The sequence below is a fragment of the Podarcis cretensis genome (genome assembly GCF_951804945.1).
Source record: "Podarcis cretensis genome assembly, chromosome: 17".
Taxonomy (NCBI): domain Eukaryota; kingdom Metazoa; phylum Chordata; class Lepidosauria; order Squamata; family Lacertidae; genus Podarcis; species Podarcis cretensis.
The window spans coordinates 37115067-37133403 of NC_137187.1; the positions used below are offsets into that span (position 1 = coordinate 37115067).

An 18337-nucleotide genomic window follows, 5' to 3' on the forward strand; every position below is an offset into this window, starting at 1 on the left:
CGGAAAGACACCAGGAAAGGGGTGTGCGATGAGAAAGAGAGGGGTGGGGACTCGGAAAGGCTAGAATGGAAGGAACGGAGCCGATCTCTCCCTCTCCCTCTCATACTTAATGCATGGGGAGCGGAGAGGCGGAATTCACCGTCCTGGGTTCCCCCCTCCCATTTGCACTCCAATCCTCTCCAAAGCCGGGTGCATTAAAGCGCGAGGATTTTCCGAGCGGATTTCCCTGCCCGCCGCTTCGCTGCCATCTCCAATTCCAGCGGGCGCCCAGCGGCAGGGCAGACGGGGCGTCAAGGCGCCACCCGCCGCCGCCTGGGGACGCAGGCGAGCCCGGGGGAGCCCGAGATGCCGCGCGGAGACGGCGGCGAGAGCCAGGGACCCCGAGGACAGGCGACACCGGCGGGGGACCCCGGGGTCAGGTAGGAGGAAGAGGGCGGCGGGGGCGCAGAGGAGCGGGAGGGGAGCGCTTCAGCTCCGGGGACCCCCAGTGCAAAAGAGGGGGCGCGATCAATAGAAAGGCAGTGCCTCTGAGCGTGTGCAGAGGGCTTTCCTCTCGCCGCTGCCTTCTGCGGGCTGCATGCAGTGTTAGCCCGGATCAGAATGGACCCGTCGCGATCAAGGGACGTGACTCCCTCAGGTCCGTTGGTGTCAATGGGTCTACTCTCAGCGCAACTTAATGGTATATATACAGCCCTGATAATAATGTCAAGCCGGTTCCCACCAGATGCAAAAGAGGACTCCAAGCCTGTTTAATTTCTACAGGACAAAGAGGCGCGGCGGGTTCAGATGCGATTAGAATTGCTGCCGCCTCTGATCTGAAACCCTCCGCGGAATCACTCGGGGGATGAAGGAAATGCACTCTGTACCTGCTCAGAGGCACTTTCGTTTGTTTAATTTTCTAAACTGGACTCTGGGCTGGAGCTGAGCCCTCGGAACAAGTCAACGCCGCCTCCCTCCAGGACAAGGCTCCTTTCCTTAAACAATTGCAATGAGAGGTGAGGTTTGTTTGGTGTGAGGGGTTATAGAAACAGCTTGGGGGGGGAGAGAAGAAGCTGCCGTGGCTGTTGGGAGTACCTTCTTCTACACAACAGTTGTTCTTAGTGCAAGGCAACAAATTACAAAGAAATGAGATTCCGACTAAACATCAGGTGGGGGAAAACTTTCTGATCGTAAGGGGTGCTTGACAGTCTCCCTCTGGAGGTTGTGAAGTCTCCTTCCTTGGAGATTTTTAAGCAGAGGTTGGATGGTCATCTGTCATGGATGCTTTAGCTGAGATTCCTGCATAGCAGGGGGTTGGACTAGATGACCCTCGGGGTCCCTTCCAATTCTACAATTCTGTGATTCTATACCTTCTATGAACATAGAATATATGAAACAGACCCCCCCAAAAAAGCATGAACCAAAACAACAACGACACCCCACCTTCCCTTCAACTAACCACAACCCCATTTTACAATTAATTACCCTGTTAAAGAGGCACAGAGATGGCAGGGAAATGGGTCTTTGCTTTTGCTAACTTGGACAACAAAACCAGCAGGATTATTATTCTTGGGCCTTACAGGTCAGGGCAGAAGTGGCTTTTCCAAAGGATGAGGTGAGGATTGGGGGAAAGCATTAAAGACCGCAGCAGTGGCATGCGGTGCGATTTTTCATAGGGGAACAGTTAGGGCCAGAGATGCGCGTGAGCATCGTGCCTCCTCCCTTAAGCTGGGCAGAAGCTTCCCGGGCTTTGGGGAGGAGGCACCAGGCTGTAATACTTTAATACTCTAATTTACCAGGAACATTTAGGAGACTAGCCTAGTCCCCCTAGTCCACTGACCGCACGCCACTGGACCACAGGGTGGGAGAAGGACAGATCTGTTCCACTGGAGACAATGTACTGCACATGGTAATGCTCTTGTGCAGCTCTTGTTCATGTCAAATAATTTTGTGCAGGAGAACTTCCCAGTGGGCTGAGACCAAAGATAATTTCTGCACAAGGAAGTGCCATTTTGGATATTTCCAAGTCAGGCACAGGCTGGGCCCTGGGCCCGCATCAGCTCTGAGATCAGTGCCTCCTCTACAAAAAGACAAAGACCTCACACTGTCACTCAGCCAGCGAATTGGTTGGGAGAGTGATCATTGCTCCCACTTTGCAGGTGAACAAACCGAGAGGCAAAGAGCAGCTTCTGCAATGGCCTCCAGGAGCCACCATGCTGAATTCTGGTGTAAAGGCTGGTGCAGGAGGTGCTGCCTGGTGCAAGGGGTCTGGTGCAAGGCAGCAAAACGGAAGGGAAGAGCTCATCATTTCAAAGAGGCCAGCAGGGCACATGGGGAAGCAGCCTGTTCAGGGCAGCTAAGTGGAAAGAGCAATCCCTTTGGTAGCCAAAGCCCCAGAAGACAGGCCCAGCCCATGAGCCCAAGTAACCCAAGGGGCTGCTAGGGGTGGTGGTATCTTTAGCAGTGCCCATGAAGCAACACACTCTCTCTAAGGGAAGCAACCCGCAGGGTCTCTTGTGATGACATAGAAAACACACAGAAGTTGCCTTATACTGAGTCAGACCATTGGTCCACCCAACTCAAAACCGGCCCATCAGAAGCTCTCCAGGGTTCCAGGCAGTGAAAAGTCCCAGCCTTTACCTGGAGCTGTCAGGAATCGAACCCGGAATGTTTGCATGCCAAAACAGAATTCTATGCCTGGAGGGCTACAGCCCTTCCTCTTAAAGGTTTCTGATCATGTCCAAACTGTGCATGATCTCCCAGCTTTTGAAATTCTTAAAGGATCCTCTGGGTCAAATCTCTGGCATCCATTGTTTCATTCTGTTCTTATAGGAAGAGTCGTGAGATACTCCTATAAACACATGATCAGTCAATCGCTGCTGCTGCTGTGGTGCAAGAGAGCACACTCAGAGTGGGTGACTTTGCTAGAGTGAAGTCTACAGGCCTGCCATTCAGGGATTAAAAACTGGGTGAGTTTTGCAGGGCAGCTGTGCACCGGGGCATCTGAGCTAGCAGCTCTATGAGGTGAAGCAAAAACAAGAAGGTAGAACGTGCTAAAAGAAGTCAAAGGACTTAAAAGATTCCTCTTCGTTGCCTAACTGTGCCCGCCTTGTCGGCTGTCATATGGAGAAGACCAAGGGATGCTCTTTGGAAGTATAGATAGAAGGGCATGTTTGGGTAGTGGTGCCATCTCTTGACCATCAGAGACATCGAATCATGAACTGTAGCGTGGGACAGGACCCCATGGGGCATCTACTCCAAACCCTCTGCAGTGCAATGCTTTTAAAGCAGGGGTGGGGACCCGTGGCCCTCCAGATAGTGTGGGGCTCCAATTTCCATCAGGCTTAGTCAGCAGAGCCAATGGTCAGGGAGGGTGGGAGCTCTGGAGGGTCACGTGCTCCCCAGCTCTGCCCTAGAGCAGCTGGTCCTTGCTCTGGACTGGATCTCTTCCTTCCGACACCAGGGCCTAGTTCTCAGGCTAGTATACTTACATTCCGCCTTTCCTCCAAAGAGCTCAAGGTGGCACACAGAGTTCTCCCACCTCCCATTTTGTCTTCACAACAATCCTGTAAGGTAGGGTTGAGTGATTGGCCAAGGATGACCCTCTACAGTTTTAGGGTTTTAGGATTGCCTGGTGAGTTTCATGGCTGGAGTGGCGATTTGAACCCAGCTCTCTGTCACTTGAACCACCACACCACAAGGAAAACCTCAGGGTGACAGGTCAGAGCCAAAGGGGCCAGGTGTATCCTGTGAAGCTTGAACACTTTTGTTATTCACTCTACCTTGGTGCCCAACAGCCCTGTCCCTTACTTGCTAGTCACAGCCAGGTTCTGTCCTCAACCTGCCAAGCGATGTTCTTTGCCCCCTGCAGCTTCTGTTAGCCTCTCCTGCTGCTGCTCTAGCATCCTGCCCCTTCTTAGGAGCTGAACCTGAGGAGAATTGGCCAATGCCTCATCCAGGGGTGAGGAGGCCTCAGACCCAGGAAATAAATGCCTGGCTTTAGGAAGTCTCCCCAGTCCTCACCCTCTACCAGTCCTGATTCACACACTCCTTGAGGGTTTTTGCCTGCCTGGAAAGTGTCCTTGCCCTCCAATTTTATCTTCATCTGCCTCTGCCAGACAATCATCTGACATCTTGATCATGTCAGGTGACGGACAGGTGAGCGGTCCTGCCCAGCTGTCAAAGTTGACCTGCAGGGGGTGGGTTGAGGGTGTTTGCTTTGCCAACGTGCTCCCCACAGGGGAAGCAGCACCCAGCAGGATTGAACCCCAGTCCTGCAAACCCATCAGCTGAAGCCACCCAGTGACATCAGTTAATTGATGGGCGGATGTGGTTTGGGGGACATGGCCAAGCTGGATCCTTCTGGCAGAACCAGATTGACCCATGAGGCCTCAAAGTTCTGCCTGCACTGGCTGAACAGCAGGTCTGTTGGCCGCTCTCCTGGCTTGTTGCCCCAGCCTCAGTCCTGGACAATATCTGTGCAATGCCATGCAAGGCAGCAGTTGCAGTCGATCCAGGTGATCCAAGGCGGCCATCTCTGGACCAAACGGGGCAGGCATTGAGCCAATGCAAATCAGATGCTCTGAATCAGCCCAATAGAAGGGGCCCAGAAAGGAGAGGTTCAGTGGAAGAGTCCATGCTTGGCTTGCAAACGGTTCAGCCCTTGGCATCCACAGATAGGACTCGGAAAGACTCTTGTCCAAACCTCGGGAGAGTCACTGCCAATCACTGTAAACCAGGAGAGGGGAAGCTGGATCCAGCCAGATCGACAGTGGCGGCCAATCCACTGTGAGTCCACTTTCCAGCTGGGCAAGGAAAACCACTTGTCAATCACCTAACATCATATGGCGTCCAGTAATTGTAACGTCAAACTGCAGCTGCCAGTTCTGGGCACCACAGTTCAAGAAGGACACTGAGAAACTGGAATGTGTCCAGAGGAGGGCAACCAAAATGGTCAAAGGCCTGGAAACGATGCCTTATGAGGAACGGCTAAGGGAGCTGGGCATGTTTAGCCTGGAGAAGAGGAGGTTAAGGGGTGATATGATAGCCATGTTCAAATATATAAAAGGATGTCACATAGAGGAGGGAGAAAGGTTGTTTTCTGCTGCTCCAGAGAAGCGGACACGGAGCAATGGTTCCAAACTACAAGAAAGAAGATTCCAGCTAAACATTAGGAAGAACTTCCTGACAGTAAGAGCTGTTTGACAGTGGAATTTGCTGCCAAGGAGTGTGGTGGAGTCTCCTTCTTTGGAGGTCTTTAAGCAGAGGCTTGACAACCATATGTCAGGAGTGCTCTGATGGTGTTTCCTGCTTGGCAGGGGGTTGGACTCGATGGCCCTTGTGGTCTCTTCCAACTCTATGATTCTATGATTCTAAGGAAGAGTTGGGAGCACACACTGTCGATGTGGACCATACAGAGCTTGATGGTCCAACTTGGATGGCATGAGGCCTGCTTCCTGTATCCCAAAGTAGGCAAGGCTAGGCAGACAGTTGCTCTTGCCCAGGCTAGGAGTGTGGGAGGTTGGGGTTGGAAGAGACCGTTGATCCAACGCAGAAGGCAAGGGAAAAGGTTTGCTGTGGTTTTGGGGGAGGTGCCTGTGCATGAGAGCAGGTCCCCAAATCCTGCTTCCCTCTTCCCATCTGCCCCCTAACGTGCTTGCCCTGGGGCAAGCTCTCCCCCACCCACCCCTTGCCTGGCCAGTCGTCCTCTTTCCTTTTTAATCCTATTTGGAAAGAAGAGACCCTCCATTTTCATCCCCTGGCCCCAGCCTGATCTCCGCAGATGCATTCCCTTCTCTCTGCCTAATGTACTGTGCTATTATCCCAGTCGTCCAGGCTTTGGCACCAATCCCCTTTCCCCGGAGAGAGGGAGAGAGAGGGAGAGAGACCACTTTCAGCTTTAATCGGCTGCATTTCAGTCACAGAGGGAAGTAAATAAATAACACGCACAAACAGCGCTCAGAAATCGCAATTCCATATTGAGGGTCTTTAGCCCCGGGTGTCTACCGCTGCCTTTCCTCCCATGCAAAGCCATCTCCACCCTCCTCAGTTCTCAGCCTCTACCAATTCCACCCCCTCCTCTTCAGACAGATTCCAGTCCTTGTTTCTGGGTTCAGATCTGACTTGTTCATTTGGGGGGTTTTCATAGCGGTGGTGGTAGTAGTAGTAGTAAATAATAATGCTTCTAGTAGTTAGGACTTCAGATAAATCAGAAAATTATATAGGCAGATCCTGATGGCCGCTGGGTTCAGCCAGACTTTGGATGAGGCTCAGCACTCTGCCCAGCTTTTTGCCATTCCACCTTCCTTTCCCCTGTCCCTGCAGCCCCTTCCCCAATTCCTATTTCCCCAATTCTCAGTCCTTCTCATACTATTCCGAATTCTTGGGAAACCTGACTCTTCTACACAAATCAAAAACAATGTTTTTTAAGTATGTAGTTTTCCTCAATGTGTGCACTGTACAGTGGTACCTCGGGTTAAGTACTTAATTCGTTCCGGAGGTCTGTAATTAACCTGAAACTGTTCTTAACCTGAAGCACCACTTTAGCTAATGGGGCCTCCTGCTGCTGCCGCGCCGCCGGAGCACGATTTCTGTTCTCATCCTGAAGCAAAGTTCTTAACCCGAGGTACTATTTCTGGGTTAACAGAGTCTGTAACCTGAAGCATATGTAACCTGAAGCATATGTAACCTGAGGTACCACTGTATTCAGAATGGTGAAGTTTCTTTTGAAGCAGGGGAGGAACTGAGCAGCCGGGATCCAACCCTCTTCTATTCTATGCTCAATTGGTAAGAGCATGAAACTCTTATAACTCAGGTTTGTGGGTTCAAGCCCCACATTGGGCAAAAAGATTCCCACATGGGGGGGTTGGACTAGATGACCCAATGGGACCTTTTCATTCTATAATTCTATTCCAGCCTTGGATTCTCTGACACAGACTGCCTCTTCTCTCTTTGGTAAACACACAAGACGTAACCGGCTGTACGTTTGAAAAAATAATATATACTATTCATTGTATTGAATTGTAGATTTCCACAAAAGTAGCTCATAAAGTTCAAGGAAGAAAGTAGAAGACCCAGTGGATCAGTTCATTCTCTAATCAGTTTATGCATAAGGTCCATATACAGGGGTACCTCAGGTTACAGACGCTTCAGGTTACAGACTCCGCTAACCCAGAAATAGTACCTCGGGTTAAGAACTTTGCTTCAGGATGAAAACAGAAATGGGGCAGGAGGCCCCATTAGCTAAAGTGGTGCTTCAGGTTAAGAACAGTTTCAGGTTAAGAATGGACCTCTGGAACGAATTAAGTATGTAACCAGAGGTACCACTGTATGTGAAAGTGTCTGTTCATAGAGTCCAACAGTCCACACGAAAGGTTGTTGCAGTTCCACAGAATCCTTTCACAGAGTCTAAGGCAAGAATTTCCGGAATATTAGCCTTGTTTCGCCATCTTGGGCTTCATTAGTAGTACAAACTCATATATGATATCACAGGACAGTGGATCTTATAGCATAGTGGTAGCTGCTGACTTTTGTTGAAATCTACAATTCAGTACAATGAATAGTGTATGTTATTTTTTTCAAACGTACAGCCGGTTACGTCTTGTGTGTTTACTGAATATGTTTCACGTAACCAGAGGTTTGTTGTTTTGCGCATCTCTCTTTGGGGCAGGAGGAAGCATTCCTCACCCAGCCGTCGCTGAGAGCAGTTGCAAGCGGAGAGTCAGGCAGATTTCTGGGGGAGAGTCATATTGTGTCCAAGGACACTCAAGCCCCAGACATGCCTTCTGGAGGAACCACCTATAGCCTCCAACCTCTCAGACCAAGTGGGCTGCAATAATACTTTGACACAGGGGCCACACACTGAATTAAATTCCTGTAGCAATAATTTAAAGTGTTTGCAATAGAGTTAATACAAGACAATTTGTTGCTTGTTGTTGTTGTTTAGTTGTTTAGTCGTGTCCGACTCTTCGTGACCCCATGGACCAGAGCACGCCAGGCACTCCTGTCTTCCACGGCCTCCCACAGTTTGGTCAGACTCATGCTGGTAGCTTTGAGAACACTGTCCAACCACCTCGTCCTCTGTTGTCCCCTTCTCCTTATGCCCTCCATCTTTCCCAACATCAGGATCTTTTCCAGGGAGTCTTCTCTTCTCATGAGGTGGCCAAAGTATTGGAGCCTCAGCTTCAGGATCTGTCCTTCCAGTGAACACTCAGGGCTGATTTCCTTAAGAATGGATAGGTTTGATCTTCTTGCAGTCCATGGGACTCTCAAGAATCTCCTCTAGCACCATAATTCAAAAGCATCAATTCTTCGGCGATCAGCCTTCTTTATGGTCCAGCCCAGCCTTTCGCATGATGAATTCTGCATATTAGTTAAATAAGCAGGGAGACAATATACAGCCTTGTCGTACTCCTTTCCCAATTTTGAACCAATCAGTTGTTCCATATCCAGTTCTAACTGTAGCTTCTTGTCCCACATAGCGATTTCTCAGGAGACAGATGAGGTGATCAGGCACTCCCATTTCTTTAAGAACTTGCCATAGTTTGCTGTGGTCGACAGAGTCAAAGGCTTTTGCATAGCCAATGAAGCAGAAGTACTGTATTTTTTGCTCTATAAGACTCACTTTTCCCCTCCTAAAAAGTAAGGGGAAATGTGTGTGTGCGTCTTATGGAGCGAATGCAGGCTGCGCAGCTATCCCAGAAGCCAGAACAGCAAGAGGGATCGCTGCTTTCACTGCGCAGCGATCCCTCTTGTTGTTCTGGCTTCTGAAATTCAGAATATTTTTCTTCTTCTTTTCCTCCTCCAAAAACTAAGTGTGTCTTGTGGTCTGGTGCGTCTTATAGAGCGAAAAATACGGTAGATGTTTTTCTGGAACTCTCTAGCTTTCTCCATAATCCAGCACATGTTTGCAATTTGGTCTCTGTTTCCTCTGCCCCTTCGAAATCCAGCTTGCACTTCAAGACAATATTCACAATTAATCCATATAATCAAGCACACAAGTATTAGAGTTGGTGTATTTATTTTTTAAACAGATCAGAGGCTGCCAGGTGTGATGGGGGTTGCTGGATGCAGGCAGGACTCTGGTCAGGAAAGAAGGGGGAGGGAGAAAGCAAGAAAGCTCTTGCTAGCTCAGGGGGCGGGGCGGGGGAGGCAAAATTTATAGTAAGCTGTAACCAAGATGCTTACAGTGATGGCAAGGTGGACCAGCAAACGTACACCCCATACATGTAAAGCCCACTTAAAGCACATGGCTTCCTCCAAATATTCACAGGAATTGTAGTTTACCCCTCACAGAGCCACAATTTCCAGCACCCTTAAGAAACTATAGTTCCCAGTAATCTTGGGGGGAAGTTGTGTGCTTTAAATGTTTGGTGTTTCTGCATATTCCTAACTCATTCTGCCCCATGTGAATGAATGGAAATCCCCATTGGGGTTTTCCATCCCAGGCAATCAAATGTCTTGGCCTCACCCTTGGCGTGATTCTCCCATGAGTGATTTTTCAATGCCATCTGAGTGCAACATCCCATTCATGTGTAACAGATGGAGAAGGTGTTTTCATTTCCACTAGGAACAACAGCCTTGCTGTGGGGTACATGTACTGTACACAATCATGTTGCTGTCAAGCACTTTGCAAAAAAAATAACAGCAGCTAAATGAGTATTCATGAGAATGGGTTTTGCTGGAGAGGAATGCAAAAAGTTCAGAGAATAAGGCAGAAATGAAAGAATGTTGTTGATGATGTTGTTGTTTTAAAAATGAGATTGGATGTGGGGACAGCAAGACGAAAGCATCTGATGGATGTGCCTATGAAAATGGCTGTATCCAATGCTAGTCCTACTCAGAGTAGACCCATTGAAATTAATGGACACAAGTAAGTTAGGATTATTCCTTTCAGCAGGTGTGTGTTGAATAGGGCTAGCATTGAAGACAAGCCCCTGGAATTGCCCTAGCAATGAATGTGCTGTTTTGGAAGAAGCTTTGCATTTCCCCTGCAAGCAGATCAGAATGAATGCACGACAAATAGCCATCGTCGTTTAAACTCCCTGCAAGCTTTGTGCAAACAAATCAGGATGGATGCACAATAAACAGGTTCTCTGGAAGCAGCCACAGTCCACAAGGAAACTGCAGAATAAAAGCAGCAGAGCCAACAGCTGAAATCTATTTAAAGGAGACAGGGTGAGCTCCCGTTGCTTGGTCCCTGCTCCTGCCAACCTAGCAGTTCAAAAGCACGTCAAAGCGCAAGTAGATAAATAGGTACCACTGTGACGGGAAGGTAAACGGCGTTTCCGTGCACTGCTTTGGTTCGCCAGAAGCGGCTTAGTCATGCTGACCACATGACCCATAAGCTGTACGCCGGCTCTCTCGGCCACTAAAGCAAGATGAGCGTCGCAACCTCAGAGTTGTCTGGGGTCCCTTTGCCTTTTAAATATCATTAAAAGTGTGTAATAACTTTCCACTTTCCCCAAGAGAACTTACAGTTAATTCATTACCCTTCCTACATGTCCAGTCCAAGGATTCTGCCCACCCACCAAAGTCACTTTTCACTTCCCAAAACTTGTACCCTGAGTAACGGCATTCTTGTATTGCAAGGAACAGAAACCTGTATCCTTCCAGATGTTGCTGAACTTCCATCAGTCCCAGCCAGCATAGTCAAGGATCAGGAATACGGGAGCTGTAGCCCAACCACAGCTGCAGGCCCAGAGGTTCACCCTCTGCCTCCCACTGCCTTACTGAATACTTCTCAAGCTTTCATGTGGAATCCTTGATCTGGGCAAGCAACCACACTCATCCCCTGCTGGTGCACAGGGCTGTCGACAGGAATGGTGGCAGAGTCCATGTGGCAACAAAGACCAAACACCTCACTCAGAAGCCGGGCCAGCCAAGACATTTCGGCACAAAAGGGCAACACCCTCCCTGCCAGGGCAGAAGGGCCGAATGAACATTCCTTCACTGCAAGAAGTAAAGTTACAGGGAACCAGGCAGAGGGCCTTTTTGGTAGTGGCTCCCTCCCTGTGGGACGCCCTCCCATCAGATGTCAAGGAATGAGCAACTATCTGACTTTTAGACAACAACCCTGTATTGCGAGGTTTCTAATGTTTGAGGTCAGGGGTGCCAACTCACCCTCAGGATTGTGGGTGCCTTCTACGGACGTGTGACGTCACACACACTACGTGCAGGTGTGTGCATGTGACGTCGCACGTCTGTGTTGCAGCAGCTGGCGGCATCGCCTCCTCTTCTCCGCAGCCAGCGAGGTATCCTTTTCCGTGGCGAGGGGTTCGTACTCAGAGTCTGCCTTCACGTCCGAGCCCCCCACCCTGGTCGAAAAAAGGTGCTTTGCTCACTGGCTGCAGAGGACGGAGCTGAACTGCTTCTTTCTCGGCTTTCCCCACTGGCTTTGCGGGTGCCCAGCCCCCACAATTACAGTGGTACCTCGGGTTACAGATGCTTCAGGTTACAGAAGCTTCAGGTTACAGACTCCGCTAACCCAGAAATAGTACCTTGGGTTAAGAACTTTGCTTCAGGATGAGAACAGAAATCGTGCTCTGGCAGTGTGGCAGCAGCAGCAGGCCCCATTAGCTAAAGTGGTACTTCAGGTTAAGAACAGTTTCAGCTTAAGAACGGACCTCCAGAACGAATTAAGTTCTTAACCCGAGGTACCACTATGTAGTCATACCTCGGGTTGAAGTAGCTTCAAGTTAGGTATTTACGGGTTGCGCTCCGTGGCGACCCAGAAGTAACAGAGCGTGTTACTTCCAGGTTTCACCACTTGCGCATGCTCAGACGCTCAAAATGATGTCATGCGCATGCGCAGAAGTGGCGAAACGCGACCCGCGCACATGCAGATGCGCAGTCACGTGTTACATTTACTTCAGGATGCGAACAGGGCTCCAGAACGGATCCCGTTCGTATCCAGAGGTACCACTGTATATTATTATGGGTGCCCAAGCCCCCACGACCCCCTGGAGTTGGCGCCTATGTTTGAGGTTTTACTATGTTTAGAGTGGCTGGGGAAACCCAGCCAGATGGGTAAAGTATAAATATTGTTGTTATTATTATTAGCAGGAACAAGGGGGAGGGATAAAGATGAACATCAGGGTCTGCTGCCCCTGTGGATCCTGCTGCCTGAGGCAGTCGCCTCAGCTTGCCTCATGGGTGGGTCGGCCCTGCTCCAAAGAGTACCTTTTTCTGATTGCTCCACTGCTGCTCATGTGCACCGAAACAGAACTATGGGAAGTGCACATAAGGAGACAATAACTGGCAGGGTTGAAGAAGGCATGTTTAGCACTTTAGGGCTGCCTTGGTCTCCTGCAGTGCAGAAGCTTAGACTCAGTGGTGGAGCCAAAATGCAAGGGGCAGTGCTGTAAGATAGACAGTAGCAGCTATTGCCTTCTTTTAAATTCTCCTTTCAACACCAGCGCAGAATTACCCACTGCAGAATCAGAACCCTCTTTCCTTTGTGCTTTCAGAAAGGTTTGTTACTTGCAGTCATACAATGGGGGAACAGCTATAGCTCCGTGGCAAAGTGTCTGCTTTGCATGCAGAAGGGCCCAGGTTCAATCCCTGGCATCTCCCAGGAATTGTATGACTGTAACTAACAAGCCTGCTTTTTAAAACACAGTAAGAGAGATACCGTATTGGCCCTAATATAAGCCGCATCCGAATATAAGCTGCACCTTTAAAATTGGAAGGGGGGGAGGGAAAAAAAGAAAAAATACCCGAATATAAGCCGTTCTGTTCCTCGCTGCTCCTGGCTGCATACTGGAAAGTCGTGAATATAAGCCGCACTTTAACTTTTCATGGTCGGAATTTGGGGGGAAAGTGAAGCTTATATTCTGGCCAATACGGTAAGTGTCTCTAATGGCCTTCTTTAAGATGGTCAAAAGCTTCCTTTTTAGGGTCATAAATGGTTCCTCCTTTTCAAAGTGGTTTTAATTGCTGCCATTATATTATTTTTGATGGTGGTTGCGTTTTTAAATAAATATTTTTCTTGTATGTACCTTAGTGTTGCTATATTTATTGCTGTGGTCAAATTGTTTAAAAAATGGTTGCATTGCTGTTAAAGGTCTTTTGTGAGCCACTCTGGGCTCTTTGGCATAAGTGTTTCAGGCGGCAATCTTACGTGGGCCTTACTCTGCAGCAAACGACACCATCGAGTGTTCCCCCTCCAATTTCCATGGACTGAAGCCGGCCAGCCAGCCAGCTAAATTTAGTCCCGGCACTGGACTGGCAATGGGATGGCATTCTCCACCATGGCTTTCCTTCACCCCTGAGGCCTCAGGTGTTGTTGGACTACAACGCCCACCTTCCTCAGCCATCTCACCCAGTGGTCAGGGATGGGAGTTGTTGTCCAACCCCCCCCCCAAAAAAAAGAATATTTGGAATAGTAGTTTAAGGGTGCTGGGAATTGTAGCTTTGTGAGAAGCAAGCTATAGTTCCCATAATTCTTCAGGTGGAAGCCGTCCATGAAAATAGCTTAAAGGTCCTGGGCCCTAAAGCAGCCAGACTACCCTCCACCAGGGCCAGGGCTTTTTCAGTGACGGCTCCGACCTGGTGGAATGCTCTGTCCCACGAGACTAGGGCCCTGCAGGACTTGATCTCCTTCCGCAGGGCCTGTAAGACAGAGCTATTCTGCCTGGCCTTCAGTTTGAATTACCCTGATCCTCTGTTCCCCTTTCCCTTTCCCTTTCTATGAAGAAACCCTTCTGGGACCCCAAATTTAAACTCTTCCCTGGTCTCCTCACTGGCCCTAGTAGGGCCAACTTGGCCAGTTAGCCCTGGTGATCATTTGATGTTTACTGATTGGGGTTCTCCCCCCCCCAAAAAAAAAAAACCCTGAATTTTTGTATTTTATTGTCACTGATGCTGCATTTATGTTGTATTTTATGCTGTTTTTAGGTCACATTTTTAATCAATGTTTTATATCTGCTGTTAGCTGCCCTGAGCCCGGTTTTTAAACCGGGACGCAGGTGGCGCTGTGGGTTAAAGCCTCAGCGCCTAGGGCTTGCCGATCGAAAGGTCGGCGGTTCGAATCCCTGCGGCGGGGTGCGCTCCCGCTGCTCGGTCCCAGCGCCTGCCAACCTAGCAGTTCGAAAGCGCCTCCGGGTGCAAGTAGATAAATAGGGACCGCTTACCAGCGGGAAGGTAAACGGCGTTTCCGTGTGCGGCTCTGGCTCTGGCCAGAGCAGCGATGTCACGCTGGCCACGTGACCCGGAAGTGTCTCCGGACAGCGCTGGCCCCTGGCCTCTTAAGTGAGATGGGCGCACAACCCCAGAGTCTGTCAAGACTGGCCCGTACGGGCAGGGGTACCTTTACCTTATACTGTTTCTGTAATTTTTAAATTGATTTTCTTGTTTTTTTGTAAACTGCTTAGATGGCTTCCCCTTTTTAAAATGTTTGATATTTTACTATGTTTTATGTGTGCTGTAAGCCACCCAAAGTGGCAGGGGAAACCTAGCCAGATGGGTGGGATATAAATAGTAAAATCATCTTCTTCTTTACCTTTAGCTGCCCTGAGCCCGGTTTTTAAACCAGGAAGGGTGGGGTATAAATAAAAATTATTATTATTATTATTATTATTATTATTATTATTATTATTATTATTAAATGTATGCTGTGTGTGCAGTCAATGGGACAGGGGTTTTTCCAAGAACGCTGTGCCACCCCACCAGAGGGCAGCAAACTAGTTTAAGGTGCCAACCCCTCACTGCCACTCCTCCTGCACCCCAGCACCTGTCACCTGAGGCAGCTGCCTTACTCTGCCTCAGGGTAGGGCCGGCCCCGTCTGCCACAGGAAGAGGGGAGCGGAGATGGGTAGGCAAACAGAGGCAGATTTGTCTGGGATTGCTAGAAAACAGAGAGTCCCTCCCTCCCCAGTGGCCTCATTTCATCCCAAAGCGGAGCTGTATCTCTTGTTTCAGAGCTGAAGCAGCTGAGAAAGAGTGCCCTTGTGTGTCTTGGGTCGGGTACTAGGAAAAGCTTTTAGAGAGCCTTTCCTTGCAGCTTTCCCTCTCTGCCTTTTCCTCGCTCCCTCCTTTCCCTCCCGTCCCTTTTAAGCGCCTTCCTTTCTCACTGGTTTTCTTAGCTTTGGCCGCAAGTCGGTTGGGGACAACTCTTTCAGGCTGCGGGCCACATTGCCTTCCAAGCAGCCTTCTAGGGGCCACGAAAGAGTGATGGCAGGTGGGACAAGAAGAAGTGCGCAGAGCAAGGAATAGAAACTTTTGCCATATGTGGTGGGGGTGTAAGGTGGTTAAGACAATTTTGGAACGAGGTACATGAAGAGATCAAAGAGAGCCTCAGGAGCTCTATTTTTTTTAAAAAAACCAGAGTCATACTTATTGAGCTTATTAACAAATGACATACCCAAGGACAAAAGGAATATATTTTTGTATATAACCGTAGCTGCAAGAATACTTATGGCAAAATATTAGAAAACAGAAACGGTACCACAAATGACAGAATGGCAAGTTAAGACTTGTGAGTTTGCCGAGATGGCAAAAATGACGGCATCAGTCAAAAATTATATACAGAATGGGAATGCATAGGGGAATACATGAAGAAATATGGTGTTAAAGTAGAACTCATAATAGGCAATTGTTAAGTGTGTATGGACAAAAGAAGTAATTATAATTTATCAGTTTTCATGTTATTTTATTTTGTCAAAGGAACTAAAAAAATATGTTAGGAAGATCTCACACAGGTGAAGGGGAGCCGTGGGGAGGAGGGGAGGGTTAGGTTGAATTTGGGAAATAAAATAATATATGGGACAGCAAAGGATATAATAGATTCTTATAGAATAGTAATATATTGTAACCAGAATAGAAGTTCAAAAGGGGAAGTAAATGTATTTTTAGTATTTTCATTATTGTAATAGTTATTATTATTTCTTAGCGGTAGAAGGCAATGTTAACTTAGACTTATTCGTTTTGCTGTCTGTATAATTTTCTTAAGTCAATAAAAAAAAGAAAGGGGAAAAAAGAGAAACGTTTGCCTTTGTAATGTAGGGTAGTTTCTAAACACACACACACACTCCAGCCTCCACCCTGACAAGTGCAAAAGCATTCTCAGAGTTCACAGACACATTAAAGGTAAAGGGACTCCTGACCATTAGGTCCAGTCGTGGCCAACTCTGGGGTTGCGGCGCTCATCTTGCTTTATTGGCCGAGGGAGCCGGCGTACGGCTTCCGGGTCATGTGGCCAGCATGACTAAGCCGCTTCTGGCAAACCAGAGCAGTGCACGGAAACGCCGTTTACCGTCCCGCCGGAGTGGTACCTATTTATCTACTTGCACTTTGACATGCTTTCGAATTGCTAGGTTGGCAGGAGCAGGGACTGAGCAACGGGAGCTCACCCCGTCACGGGGATTCGAACCGCCGACCTTCTGATCGGCAAGACTCTGTGGTTTAACCCACAGCACCACCCGCGTCCCGCACAGACACATTATAGTGAGGCAAAAACACTCCAAGAGGGTGCAGAGTGTAGGGTTGCAATATGTCTGTAATTTACCAGACATAGCCACGATTTGGCTGTTGGAAGCCGTGTCCGGGCGAAAATTGCTGGAATATGGTAACCCATGTCGTAAGAGTAGATTTATTCCCTTAAAAATAGATCTAGAACATTCTTTGGGGGCAAAGCCCAACAACTTTGGTTCAGAAAAAAAGAAAAAGCTCAACATCTCTGCCCCAACCCCAAAAGCTTGTGTCCGGATTTTTTACTTTTTGAAATTGGCAACCCTAGCAGAGTGGGGCTGGTGATGAATTGCCTGAGGAGAAGGGCTGTGGCTGAGGAGGAGGAGGAAGAGGTGAGCCTGGGAATAATCTTGAGGGTCAGAGAGAGCGAAAGGCCTGGAGGGATACATTTGGCCCTGGGGGGTAAGCTTCCCGACCCCTGTGTTACTGCAGTGAAGGCGAAATGTGAACTCAACAAAGGGATTTTATTTTTTTTTAATAATCTTTATTAATTTAAATTACACACGTATACAAAGAATTTACAATCTCATACTACAAAAAGAAAATTTAAGAAAAAACAATTAAGAAAAAAGAAAAGAAAATACAGAAAAAAGAAAGAAGAAAAAGCAAACATACATAAAAAAATCTTCCTAATTAATACTTAATTAAACACTTAAATAAAAAAGACTTCTGACAAAATGAGTCTTCCCATCATTCTCATTGTACTGTTTATACTGTCATTTCCCCCCGCACAGTTTTATATTCTATAATATTGTTCCAGTCTACTCCACAAACGGTAATTGTTGTGTTTACAAGTATCACTCAAGTTCTGCCAATATGGTGTGATTGGTACAATACGATCTTATATAAATATTCTCCATTCTCCAAATATTTTCTGGTTTAATACTCCTCTAACTCTTCCCGTCAGTTTTGCTAGTTGTAAATATTCTAACACGAGTATCTGCCAATCTGTAATTGTCGATATTGTTTCGTTTTTCCATTTCCTCGCCACAAGAATTCTTGCTGCTGTGGTGGCATACATGAACAGCGGTCTTATGTCTTTTTTAATTTCTAATGGTAAAATGCCTAAAAGAAAGATCTCTGGGGTTTTTTTTAAAGGTAAGTGAATAATTTGTTAAATTCATTATAGATATTATCCCAGAATTTTTTTATTGTTGGGGTAAACATTCAAATGGCACATTCCCAGTGCTGGCTTCAAGTCTGAGGGTTCCATGGCCAAAAGTGCCCTCTGATGGACTACCTTACCCTGCTCCCTCTCCTAACTCTTCTTTCTTCCCAACCCAGACCGTAATCCTCCCAGCGTCCCAGCAAGACAACCCAACATGGACCCAGCCGGCTTCCTGCTGCTCTGTCTATGGTCACTGTGGACCTTGAGATGCAGCCAAGCAGCTACGCAAGCAGACTCGATCAAGATAGAAGGAGACATCACGTTGGGAGGGCTGTTCCCCGTCCACTCCCGTGGCCCCGCTGGAGTGCCGTGTGGGGAAGTGAAGAAAGAGAAGGGGATCCATCGGATGGAGGCCATGCTGTACGCCCTGGACCAGATCAACAGTGACCCCGACCTGCTTCCCAACATGACGCTGGGCGCTCGCATCCTGGACACCTGCTCCCGCGACACCTACGCCTTGGAGCAGTCGCTGACGTTTGTCCAGGCCCTGATCCAGAAGGACACTTCCGGCGTGCGCTGCTCCAACGGGGAGCCACCCATCATCGCCAAGCCTGAGCGGGTGGTGGCTGTCATTGGAGCCTCTGCCAGCTCTGTGTCCATCATGGTGGCCAATGTGCTTCGCCTCTTTGCCGTGAGTAGAGGGGCAGGACTTAAAAATGGCATTTCCCCAGAAAAGGCAGAACAGCTATGGGGTGGGGGGCAGGGTAGGAATGGGGGGAAATC

At 48.4% G+C, this 18337-nt stretch overlaps 1 protein-coding gene across 1 annotated transcript in view; it reads left to right on the forward strand.

Moving 5' to 3' along the window:
• Positions 1 to 317: 317 nt before the first annotated feature.
• LOC307206685 (metabotropic glutamate receptor 6-like) overlaps positions 318 to 18337 on the forward strand; it is a 46297-nt gene continuing 28277 nt past the window's right edge. The window contains exons 1-2 of the mRNA XM_079960009.1: positions 318 to 419; positions 17731 to 18245. Coding sequence (XP_079816135.1) covers positions 17769 to 18245 — 477 coding nt within the window. The 5' untranslated portion in view covers positions 318 to 419; positions 17731 to 17768. The remainder of the gene's footprint in view (positions 420 to 17730; positions 18246 to 18337) is intronic.